Here is a 13,975-nt window from a genome sequence, read left to right as displayed (position 1 = left end):
TAAAAACATGTCCAACCACATGTGTACTTGTTTCAAAGGATGCTTTAATTTCAGTATGTTGCAGCGTGATCATGTTGTTCATGGCATCTCAAACACTACATAAGTCTCCAAGGCTATCCTGTAATAATCTTTTTAAAGCCCAATGAGCAGATTCAACCCTACATTTGAAATACACAAAAAACAATAAACAAATACAATAATTAAAATCCATCTATTCATCAAATTTGAATAGAAAAACTTGAACATTTTCATACTTGTTTGTTGTTGTGTTTCCTAAGTGCATCACCTTATTCGTCTAGGTTGTAACAATTTTTTCCTTGTGGGGGATTATCCATATTTCATTAGCCTTGCAACAAACATTGGCCAAGGTGAACAAGCAATTTCAAACTTCTTAAGGTAATCATCGAACTGATTTTCTGAAGGACAATCAATCAAACTTCCCCAAGCATCCATCACATATTCCCAAGCATTTTTTTGACCAATTAAGGATTTACATTTTACCTTGACATTCTTGTCAATGTGAAACTTGCACAACAAGTTTGTACACTCAGGGAATACAGTTTTCACTGCATTCATCAATGCTAGGTCTCTATCAGTCACAATAACTCCAGGAAGGGCATCACGTCTTATAAAAAAAAACCTCAAAATCGTTCTAAAGCCCATACCACATTATTAACACGCTCACCCTTCAGATATGCAAAACCAGCAGAAAATGTCATCCCCGTTGGTGTCACACCAACAAAGTCAAGTAGTGAGAGTTTGTACCTATTTATTTTGTAGGTGCTATCTATAAAAACACCAAATTACATGCATTGCATAACTTCACTGCATCAGGGTGACACCAAAAGATATCACGTACCACATCTTCATTCTTTAATATATGCCAATGAATATATTGATCCCGTTCAAGAAGCTTCATTAGATGTTGCATTTCAGTATCACTTCCTCTAATGGAAGAACGGTATGCACTTCTTGCATTGTATATTTGCTTGATTGTTGTACAACTATTGGCATTGTGCTCCTTCAACATTAGCAGAATGTTTCTTGGTTTGACCATTGACTTTGTCATATCAGTAATAATTGTCTTTTCATCCTTAGTCAATCGCCCAACATATGGATGTCCAACTAATGACTTCGCTAATTCTAGATTATGACTCCCACACATCAACTTCAGCATCCAACCTTGTCCTTCAACTACTGGTTTCCCATGAAGCTTGAAGAGACACCCACATTTCCTACTCCCAGTATCTCTTCTAACAAAATCTTTCTTCCTAGACCTATACTGACCACTCATGTCACAACCAATTAACACAAATGAGGTCCTTCCTCTAATACCAATGTTTGTGTCTTACCTCATAATCACCGTCACAAATCCGTTTTCATGAGCAACTAATCGAGCCCACTACAAAACATCATCTCGGATAACAAACACCTACAACGCAACCCAAACAATTTTAGTCTTCAAAGGGACATTCATTTTATCAATTTAATAACAATAATAAAGATTATTACCTAAGAAGTATTGAACGCATCCGAACAATCAACATGTTGTTCATTCACACCACATTCTTATTCATTTTCATCATCCATATCAACTTTTTCAAACATTATTCTGTCATACATCCATTGATCTTCATCCATCTTAACAACAAATCAAAAATTTCCACATGACAAACATACAATACCTAACCGCACTATTCATATAATATCATACAAAACTATACATAATCTCTTACTACATACCATTTTATAAACACTACAATTCATAATCATATATATTAAAAACGAAAACCCTATATGAATCTACATACGAATTATTTCAAATCCACATATGACAAATAATTTTTTTTTACAAATTTACATACAAACATATTAATAATTAAACAAAAAATTAAACTTTAAACAATTTTTACAAAATTCAAAATCTGTAAACCATACGAATCAACTTGATCCATATGGTTTATACAGATCAACTTGATCCATATGTTGAAATTACACATACGGATCAACTCACTCACCCAGCAACAGCGCGTACTTGGTGTACCTCCAACGACGAACCAACCCCTGCAACAATTACCATTGACCCATAACAGTTCCATCTCCACCAAAGTAGCACCTCTCTCAACAATGAAAAACCAACATCAAAAGGAGAAAGCAAACGAGAAAGCGAACCAAGTGAACCGTAAATGAAAAAAAAAAGCTTAAACAATAACTTTAAAACGAAGAAGAAGACGCAGGGGCATTTACAGAATTAGAAAATATTGCTGGGTGCACAAGCAATAATGTTGGTGCACCAACTCCCAAGACATGGGTATAAGAAGGCCCATTCATGTATCAAGTCTCAAATAAAACCGAATAACATAATCAACATGAGGCTTTTATTTCCTGCAATTTCTTTTTTGCTTCCTGCACTCCCCAAATTTAAAATATCCCCAGATTATCCTTCACATATTATAACTTTTTTTTTTCTCAGCATATTTCTCCTAAATCAGTTGACACACCCTTTTTCTGAGTCCCAACTTCATTAATGTTTGGAGGAAGGTTGTGTCCTCTCCGTTAGAGTTGTTTTGTCGTAGTCCTCTCCAACACCTTCTAATAGCTAAAATCTCTTGATGAATGTTGCTTTAATATTATGTTAGGGGGGTACAAGTAGAAAAGAGGACATGCAAGAAGTAAAATCCTCAACATGAACCGCTGAAGTCTAAACAAAAGAGTGTAAATATATAAAAATAAAGACAAATAGTCACTTTTGTCCCTGAATGTGTAATTCACTGACAAATATATTCTTGAAAGATGAAAATACAAAATTTAGTCCATAAAAGTGTAAAAAGTGCAACAAATATATCCGGCCGTTAACTTTCGTCTGTCACCGTTAATAAAATAGCCTACGTGACACAGAGGGACAAATTTGTCACTAAAATGATTGTCAACGTGACTATCTCTAATTATCAACATAGGAACATATTTGTCATAATATTTTTTTGACTTTTCATCTTCTCACACCACAGACAAATACGCCCCTAAAAGATGAAAATGCAAAATTTAGTCCTCAAAAGTATAAAAAGTGGAACAAATATATCCGAACGTTAATAATAGATCGTGACTAATTATTATAATTTTGAAAAATTTATAATGACTGTGACAAAATTTTGGGAGAGCTATCTCGCATTAGTAAGTGTCTGTTTCCGTTATATAATTTTTAAGCTCAACGGTTGAGACATGCATAAAATATTACCACTAGAAGTGAATTTTTATTGCTTTGGCGAATTCTTCTTACTTTTCTTTAACTAAAAAAATCAATCATTTGGTTGTTAACTCTTGAATAAATGCTATCAATATAGAAAAAAAAAGAAATTTTACTGTAAAATGATAAGAAAATCATTGTTTTTGTTTAATCAAATACTATTCATTTAATTTTTTTTATAAATTTTTCATAATAAAATATGAATGTCTATTAGTATTTGCAATGACATCAAATTACAAATTATAATAAAAGTTTGTGGATTTTTAATTTCTTTTAAATCATACACAATTATTTTTTATATGATTGATCATTTAAAAAATCATAACCTTAAAAAAATCATTCCAAAGGAGATGAGTGTTTTTTACAAATTAAAAGTGTCATTGTAATTGCATTTTTTCCTAAAAATTATTCATGGACCTAATTTAACTATAATACTTTACAATAAGTATTTTTTTTTTTTACTTGAACCTTTCACCAGCATGAGAGTGTGAAAAAATTATTTATAATTCATAAAAAGAGTATTTTTTTTCTTCTAAACTCGATTTAATTTGAGTTTGTTAAAAAAAATATCACAATCATTATATTTTTTTTTCAAATTATAATAATTAGTCACAATCTACTATTAACATTTAAATATATTTGTCACTTTTTATACTTTTGGTGACTAAATTTTATATTTTCATCTTTTATGGACACATTTATCTGACAAATATGCCCTTATGCGTACGTTGACTATGATTTCAGTGACAAATTTATCTTTATTTTTCACGTAGACTATTTTATTAGCGGTGACGGACGAAATTTAATGAAGAATATATTTATCATATTTTTTACACTTTTAAAATTTAAATTTTATATTTTCATACACATTAAAAATAAAAATAATTATTTATCCTAAAAATAAAATAAAATAAAATAAAAGGCACGGGTTGGGTAAGTTGGACTTGTCCCAAATAGCCCAACCCATGTCCCAAAAACCATACTTCTCATATCCCAACCCACGATCCAAAATATCATACTTCTCGTATCCCCAACCCTCAACCCCAACAAAGCAAGAGAAGTAGGGTTTTTGTGCTTGGCAAAAGAAAGAGAAGAGAAGATGGTGTCAGGTTCGGGGATCTGCGCGAAGCGCGTGGTGGTGGACGCCCGGCACCACATGCTGGGTCGGCTCGCCTCGATTGTGGCAAAGGAGCTGCTGAACGGACAAAAAGTGGTGGTCGTGCGATGCGAAGAGATTTGCATCTCCGGTGGTCTGGTGAGGCAGAAAATGAAGTACTTGAGGTTCCTCCGCAAACGCATGAACACCAAGCCTTCCCACGGCCCCATCCACTTCCGCGCACCCTCCAAGATCTTCTGGCGCACCGTTCGTGGGTCTGTTTTTCTTTTCTTTGTTCTTTTTTTCCTTTCTCACAATACTTATATATAACAATGTTGTTGTTTTTTTTCGTTGTTGTTCTCGTTCGTAATTTAGACAATTAATGTTTACGTCGAAAGTGAGTTTAGGTTGTTAATTATTGGGTAAGGGACTAGTTTCTGACTACTTGCGTAACAGAATTTGAATTCCTTTTAGGGGACGTGTTTAAACTTAGGTTCTTGCTAACGAATATCCTTATGACACTGGTCAAGGAACTAAAATGAGAATTATTTAGTGTGAAAATCACATCAGAGCATAAAAAAAATCATGACATTACAATTTTACGCATCCCAATAAAAAAATTTCTTAAATTTTATTCTTTTAGTTCCTTTAACTGATGCCTTAAGGGCATTGGTTAGCATTTATCTTAAATTTGATGTCCTACAAATAGAATAGAATTGGGTCTCGGGTAAGGGGCTAGTTTCCTAAAGCTTGGCAAATTAAGTTTCACGTTTGAAATCTTGCTGAAAGAAATGCCCACTTTTAATATCTTGTCTCAAGTAGGATTGAGTCTGGGTAAGGAGCTAGTTTCTTATAACTAGGCAAATTAAGTTTTGAATTCTCGATGAGAAAGGTGCCCCAAATTTAATGTCTGACAGAAAAGGTTACAATGTTTTGAATATAGGTTTGGGAACCAAAAAAAGGATTTTTTTTTTCATTTGTTCTCGATACATAAGATATATAAGAGGACACCTGTCTTGTTTTACTGTGAGTTTCAATTTTTTTTTCTTTGAAATGTTGAGTTTCAAGATGTTGTGATTGCGGTTGGTGAATGGTTTAGGCTATTAGAGTGTGAAATGGAGTTTACTGTTATGATTTGTTTAATGTTGAGTTTCATTTTGAAACCTGGTTGCGATTGTGGTTGGTAATTGGTTTAGGGGTTTTTAGTATGAAATGTGTTCTTTGTGGTGAGATTGATTGAAGAATTTTTGTATACTATATCTATCTGAAGGTAGGATGGATTTAATTTGTTGTGGGAAGGGAAGGTTCTGAAATTTCTGTTTCTGTAGAATGATACCACACAAGACAAAGCGTGGGGAAGCCGCTCTCGCTCGTTTGAAGGTTTATGAGGGAATTCCTCCTCCATATGACAAGATAAAGAGAATGGTTGTTCCAGATGCTCTGAAGTAAGTGTTCTTTTATCTTTTCCTGAACTGTTTTTAATGGTAATATTTAATGTTTAATCTATAAATTATTTGAGTTGTTTTTTCCTCTTGTGAATATTGAACTAATCAATGAAAAATGAAATCAGGGTGTTGAGACTTCAGAAAGGACACAAGTACTGCATACTGGGCAGGTTGTCATCTGAAGTTGGATGGAGCTACTATGATACCATCAGGGTAAGTTCTTACTTTTCGAGCTTCTGCTAGCTGTTCACATGGTACTACTAATATTTCAAATGTGCAATTTCTATAAGTAGTCATCATATTTCTAATATGATCTCGTCTAATTTCTTTCCGTCAATTGTGAAGACTGTATGCATATTTTTGTTTTGTATATTAGTATTTATTATTTAGTATCATTATGTTTGTGCAAACCTGAAAAATTGTTTTTCCCTTGTTCAATCTTCAAGGGAAAATTAGATTGTTGGAAAATTTTGGATTTTTTTTTTTTTTTTTGCTTTCCAAATGGAAAGGGAATAAATAGATGTGTTTGCTGATGTGAGTAATTGTTTTATTGCTAACAGGAGCTAGAAAAGAAGAGAAAGGAAAAGGCACAATTGGTTTATGAGAGAAAGAAGCAGCTCAACAAATTAAGGGTGAAAGCCGAGAAGGTTGCTGAAGACAAGCTCGGTTCCCAACTTGATATTCTTGCTCCAGTCAAGTACTGAGTAGTCTATGTTTTAAAATTTTTTTATGCAACTTATACCCAATTGAAACTACCTTTCAGTTTTGCTTGTTATTGGCTATGAAGTATTGACACCGATACGGACACCGGACACGGACACGTTGACACCTGTAATGTCCAAAATATTGAACGTAGTATGGGTGTTGTGTCCGTGTTGGACACTGACACGGACGTGGGTCGGACATCGGACACGACAAAGGGCTGAGGTGTCCGTGCTTCATAGGTTATTGGATCATCATATCATAGATTTGATATCTGATAACTTTGGAAGCTGTTTTTATTTAACTGGGCTTTGTAGAAATTTTATTTATGTCATCTCATCAAGAAAACTTCCATTGCCTTGAATCAATGATGTTCACAATCACAGTTGACGTCTTTCTACTGAGTAATTATTTTCCAAATTTTGTTTCAGTTGTTTCTGATAATAACAATCGTATCTTAATAGAAACTAGTTTTTTGACCAACAAAGGATTTGGGTGTTTTTATTTAGATTTAATTTTTCATTTAATTGTAAAAATAGACATAGATGTCTCGTAAAAATATGATAAATTTTACTTGATTTGTTTTTACATAATTAAATGGTCCAAATTTATAAGTAAAATCTCATGAAGTAAACTTTATAATTTATAACTATTATAAACGGAACGAGCCATTATATTATTTTATCTTAACTTTTAATAACAAGTTATATCTTTTTCAAATAAGTTACACCCAATTATATATAATTAACTTTTAAGTCAACCACGAAGTGCTTTATTTGCACTAGTATGTTATAAAGTTATTTGAGTATACTTGTTTTATAGCTACTCATACAACTATTATTTTTATAAAAAAATCTTGTAGTTACTCTTACAATTATTATTTTTATAAAAAAAATAATACTCAGTCTGGTATTTATTATATGTAACAAAAATCACGTGTTTGGTATCAAATATGAATATGTTTGTTTAAGCTTTGCTTATTAAAATAAGTGTTTTTTTAAACAAAATAAGCAGTTTTCTTATTTTCGGATGTGTTTGTGTAAACTGTTTTAACTTGAAATAAGTAATTTTCTATATTTTTAAGAAGCAAATTTTATCTTCTTCTTTAAAAGTGTTTATTTTAAATTTTTTTTTAATTTAAACAAATTCATTCCTTAAGTAAAAGTAAACTAACTTTTTCTTATTTAATAAGATTATTTTTAAAATATCTTTATTTAATAGGATTAAAGACTTTTTTATGTTTGATAAAAAAACTTATTTTTGTTTTAAAATACACAATTTAATAAAATTAACTAATAGAATATATAATAGTTTGAAAGAATATAATCTTAAAAAAAGAATATAATTTATAGAGTCTCTTAACATAAAAAAAAAAACCATCTCAATATATTTATCCTAATATGGTTATACGCATGATAGGTGGACACAATAGGAATTAGCATAATATATATATATATATATATATATATATATATATATATATATATATAAAAGTCATATGTAAATTGTATACATTAAAATTATACTAAGTCTATTGATATAAAAAATAATGATTAAATAAAAATCACTCAAATGGTTAGTCTAACATGAATATCCGTACAATGGAAAAATATAAATATAGATTAGTACAACATAAATAAAATATATAATAGTTTAAAAAAATATAATTTTTTATATTTTTAAATTAAAAAATAAAGGATATTTTTATATAAAAGAAATTTAAACATTGTTCATATAAAAGTTTAACTAAGAGTCTTTTAACATAAAAGATCAATGATTATAAAAAAATTATCCCGATAGATTTTTTTTAGTATGGTCACCTGTGTGACAAATTGATATAAACATGGATTAATGCAATATATATATATATATATATATATATATATATATATATATATATATATATATATATATATATATATATATATAAAATTGAAAAAAATTAACTTTTTATACTTTTGTAACACTTAGACGAATCACACTAGAAAAAGATGCTTCTGAAGGCTGTATAGCTATGAAATTGTATAGTTGAGAATGACTTAAAAAAATTAATTAGTATTACTTATCCCAACAAAATGCATTTACTTTTTGGTTGTCCATCACATAAGAATTTCATAGTTAAACGTGTTTAGTTTGAAGTAATTATTAGATGAGTAATATTTTAAAGAAAATGTGAGTAAGGACAAAACACGTTGAAAAGTCTCGTGTTGATTTAATTAGTATTATTTATACCAACAAAATGCATTTACTTTTTGGTAGTCTATCATGTAAGAACTTTATAGTTAATCGTGTTTGGCTTGAAATAGTTATGAAATGAGTGATATTTTGAAAAGTTTTCTAGAAAACGTGAGTGGGAACAAAATATGTTGAAAAGTCACCGTGTGAAGTGTCGTGCTGTGTGATCCGTTGACAATTAAGGATGTTACAAATGATTCTAACTAACAAGGATATTAAGTGAAGTGTCACTATATGAAATGCCATATTGTGAAAACCGTCAAGAAATAAAAAATCAGAAAAGTATCAAAGTAAACCTCTCTCTCAATAATACAGTGTGATTCGAGGACTAATCATCGTCAATATCCAAATTGTTCATAATAACAATCTAAAAAAACATGACTTTCTAAAATAAATCTAAGTATACAACCTTTATCACCCTTCCGATAATTTATATATGTTAATACTCATCTAAAATAGGAAATTAAAAATAATTAAGGATCTAACTACAAAAGTATATAACGGTAAATTTAAGAGGATAAAGGTATTATAGATTTTTATATTTATAATGTAAAATTGTTAATATAATATCTCTAATTTAAAAGTTTTTTTTGTGTGTACTATGTAAATGTAATAAATGTATTACATTTTAATATCTCAATATATAAAATCATATGCAAGGATTACATAATAATTTTCACCGTAAAATCTCCATGGTAAAACTTTACTTATTTTATATTGAAAATTAATTGATAATCATTAATATTATATTTTTTGTATATTAATTCTTCTTTAAATCTTAATTTTGCATATTAATTTTCTTTTTAGTCAAATAGCATCATTATTTAATAGATTAAAATGATTAGTTATATTCATGTATACAATGGTAAAAGTAATTAAAGTATTTTTTTTATATTAAAAATAAGATCATGATCTAATTTATTGAAACCAAAATTTCGTCAATGAATGAGATTACTGATCTAAACTTTTCTTTGAGTAATTTATTTATTTATAGTTAAAATCAATTGATAATCATTAATAGTAATTTTTTTAGATATTGTTTTTTTCTTTAAATATTATTTTTTTCACGTTAACATCTTAATAAATATGATATCTTTATCATTTTTTATGACAATTAATTTTTTAATTTTAATCAATCAATTAGATCATTTGATTGATTTGATTTTCTGAATTAATTATTAAAATTATTAAAAAATAATATTTTTTTACAAATTTTTCATCTAATAAAGTATATATTTATTTGTCTCTATTTATTCATAAAAACATTTCCTTATGATTTTTTTAAGAATCAATGCAGGTTTTTATTGAATTGAGAATTAATATAGTTTTTTTATTCACTAAGAACAAATACAGTCATTAAATATATAATGTAATTAAACTTATTTATAAATTTTGTTTTCTTGTATTTTTATGTTATGTGTTTTCTTGTAAAAACATTATGTTATTATTTATTTATTTTAATTTTACATTATTGACTAATCATATATTTCAATAAATATACACTATCTAAAACTTTTAATTCATGTTTTATTTTCTCATAATTAATTTCAAAAATTTGTAAAACAAATATTAAATTAAAAAGTTCAATAGTCACAAATGAAATCTTATTATCTTAAAGAGTTAAATAATTTTGAAAAATAAATGCAAAGAAAGTATTTTTTTTTCAAAGAAAGTTGATTATTCCATTAATAAATACAATTTGATTTTGAAAGAGTAAATATAACTCACGGGTATTGCAATATTAATTCAAATGCTAAGGATAAATCATCAATATTAAGGTAGTTTCTTAATGATATAATATTCAATAAGAATTTAGGACACAAAAATTGAATTGTTCCCAACCCAACTCATATTTTAGATCTTTCAAAAACTCTAGGAATTTTAATTCTTTGTAATGGTCATGACATAAAGATCATACTTTTAAGCATTTCCATTAATCAATTTTTTTTCCCTCACAAACTTGTATCACCCTTGACATAGATATATAGCTCAATGTGTCTTCTTTTAGTCCCCACATATAAGTTTGTAAGCATTATCCCCTTCAAGACGAAGATGTATACGCTTTCAATTTAAAGAAACAAAGTTATCCACAAATTTTGTAGGAATGACCTACAAACATGAAAAATCAAATTCATACATAAAAAATAAGATCAAAACAAATCAGTACAAAATAGAACACTAACATGCAAATGAGAGAAAATACACGGGTTGGAGGTTTATAATGAGAATGAGATTTAGAACAAAAATCATACGAAAGAAATTATAACCAATTCGCAATCAATCAAATTCTTGAAATTCTTTTTATCTGTCTTGAAAAAAAAAACATTTAAGATGATCCTTTTACAAACAACAATTAAAAGACAATTGGACAACTTTAGTAATTAAAAGAGAAAAAACCTACTTTTGATGAAGGACAAATTACTATCTTATTATTGAAGACTAAAATCTTAATCTACACAAGGGTCATTCATGTTTAAATAGAAGAAAAAACAAATTTTCAAAATCCGATTTAATGTCAGTTAATGTATTCCACCAACCGTGCTTCTGGCAAAAATTAAGAATGAGAATACAAATGAATTTAATTGATACAATTTATTAAAATCTTTAATTGAACTTATTATATTATTATACTAAAATCTTTATATTAAAATAATCAATAAACTAATGAATTAACACAATCAATTAAAAACATTTATCGGATAATTAGATGTAATGAATTAATTTTAACATAATTAATATATTTTATTTTGTTAAGTTATATTTATTAAGAACATATAATTTGACAACCGTGAACGAAATTGTAGGATTTTTACAATTATATTTATATCAAATAAAGTATCCGCTTAGGATAAAAGAATACCCGACACGTCCCAATCAATTACTTATTTTGGTTACGTATTCATATATGTCAAATAGTACATCTCAACCTTCAGGATGTGCAAGCAACGAGTACCATTTGGTCATGATTATCATCACCAAATCCTCTTAAGGATAATATCTCAAATTAAAGGTACCTAAGCATGATTAGGAGGAATATTACTCTACTGGTAATTATGATGTGACGACTCATAGACCCCAATTCCAATAAGGTTAGTATAAAAATAAGTAAACCCCCAAGTAAATGATTGATTCATTTTCTCACCTACTCACTATATACCCTTAATAGTTTTGAACCAAATCCTCATTTGAGCGTTGAAGTGTCTTTTGTAGGTATCTCCCTTCACTTTACCAAATATGATGTAGCTCCATGTAGAGCTTGTAGGCCTTAGATATTCTTCATCAATAGAGTCCTTTGCTTCTTGAATATCAATGTCAGCAGAATGGAGAAGGAAGAAAGATGATTGGAGAAGCCACTTCAAGGAGAAGATGAGTCAAGAAGTAGCTCACCACCATAGGAAGCCATGGATAAGAACTTGAAGGAAGGAGAAGATGAGTGGAGGGAGAGGGGGAGAAGGAGTACGAATTTTGTGCCTCAAATGAGGTTCTGAACTTTGAAGTGTAATTCTCAAAAGATCAAAGTTGAAAAAAATGCACACACATGACCTCTATTTATATCCTAAGTGTCACACAAAATTGGAGGGAAATTTGAATTTCTATTCAAATTTTACTTGAATTTGAAATTAAATTTGTGGAACCAAATTTTGGAGCCAAAATTTCACTAATTATGATTAGTGAAGTTTAACTATGGTTCAACCCACTAATTCAAGATCAAGTCCAAGATTATCCACTAAGTGTGCTTAGGGGTCATGAGACATGTAAAACATAGGACATGTACAAAGTGTGACTATATGATGTGACAATGGGGTGTAGCAAATAAATGCTCATCTCCCCCTCTAAAATTTAATTGGATTGGGCTTCTCCCAATTCAATTAAATTTATTTTCCAACACACACATCAAATATTCACTAAATGCATATGAAATTACAAAATTACCCCTGATACAAAAACTAGTCTAGGTGCCCTAAAATACAAGGACTGGAAAAATCCTACACTTCTAGGGTACCTTACCTACATTATGGAGTCCTAAATACAAGGCCCAAAAATAATGAAACCTTAATCTAATATGTACAAAGATAAGTGGGCTCATACTTAGCCCATGGACCCAAAATTTATCCTAAGGCTCATGAGAACCCTAGAGCCTTCTCTTGCATCTCTGGTCCAATCTTCTTGGAGTCTTCTATCCAATGCCCTTGGGGGGTAGGTGATGTGAATCTTACAGGGCGGAACGTTTGATACAGGCTACGGAGTTTTGGATGATGCTACTTCCAGTGGAGAAAGATAAGTCAGGGTAGACGTCACTTCCAATGAAGGAAGATAAGTCCGGGTAGACGCCACAAAGATTACCTTGATAAGTCTAATAATTGGTTCATCAAGGAACCCAGAGAGAAACTCTCACCCAATTTTATGAAAATGCCAAAAGTCTTTTTTTTTTTATTGAAAATAAAAACCAATACTTATAGTGTATCTGAACAAAAAGATAAAAATAGACATGTGCCTTCTAAACAGGTTGGGCCAAAATTACAATAAATAAAAATTATAACTAAAAACATATTTAACTTGGGCCTTCAAATTAGTTTGGGCCTTCAGCAACAATTAATTGTCTTGATAGTGTCTCTGCCTCTGGGCCTTCATCCTTCTCCACTTCGGCCTTCATCCTTCTCCACTCGGGGGCTTTGTCCTTCTCCACTTAGGCCTTCGTCCTTCTCCACTTGGGCATTTAGCCTGTATTTGGCCAGTTTGATGATTCTCATCAGTAGGATTGCATCATTCCCTCCCCCTTGAAAATGATTTGACCTCAAATTCAGAGGTTCTTGAAACTCAGAAATTCTTTCCTCAACACCTGTAAAAAGAATTAAAACATATGTATTAGTGATGTTGGGTATGTTAGAGTAGGGTAAGGACTGAAAACCTCTTTCCTAACCATCTTCCCATGAGAGAACATAGTTCCTCACTAACTCAATGAGTGGTGTTACAAGTGTAGAAAAATATGGGACAAACATTTTGTAAAAGTTTGTTAAGTCATTGAAGCCCCAAATTTCCCTTATACTTGGTGGAGTAGGCCATTCAGGAATGACCTTTATTCTCTTAGGGTCCATGGGAAACCCTTGATCACTATTAAGTAATGGAATAAAACATACCTTTTTCTTTATTTTCATGTTGATTATTCCTACAAAAAAATTACAAAAAACCTAAGGTGTCCCATATGAGCACCTAGGTTTGTATTGAAACAAAAAATGAGAACAAACCTACCTA

At 29.9% G+C, this 13,975-nt stretch overlaps 1 protein-coding gene across 1 annotated transcript; it reads left to right on the top strand.

Moving 5' to 3' along the window:
• Window positions 1-4,244: 4,244 nt before the first annotated feature.
• Window positions 4,245-6,895, top strand: LOC114391270 (60S ribosomal protein L13a-4). Its single transcript, XM_028352347.1, has 4 exons — window positions 4,245-4,615; window positions 5,669-5,785; window positions 5,911-5,998; window positions 6,346-6,895. The coding sequence occupies exons 1-4, from the start codon at window positions 4,344-4,346 to the stop codon at window positions 6,487-6,489; spliced, it is 621 nt and encodes a 206-aa protein (XP_028208148.1). The 5' UTR covers window positions 4,245-4,343; the 3' UTR covers window positions 6,490-6,895.
• The last annotated feature ends 7,080 nt before the right edge of the window (window positions 6,896-13,975 follow it).

The sequence above is a fragment of the Glycine soja genome, chromosome 16, assembly GCF_004193775.1.
Source record: "Glycine soja cultivar W05 chromosome 16, ASM419377v2, whole genome shotgun sequence".
Taxonomy (NCBI): Eukaryota; Viridiplantae; Streptophyta; class Magnoliopsida; order Fabales; family Fabaceae; genus Glycine; species Glycine soja.
The sequence above is the reverse complement of the archived record's forward strand: the minus strand, read 5'-3'. Positions and strand labels throughout refer to the sequence as shown.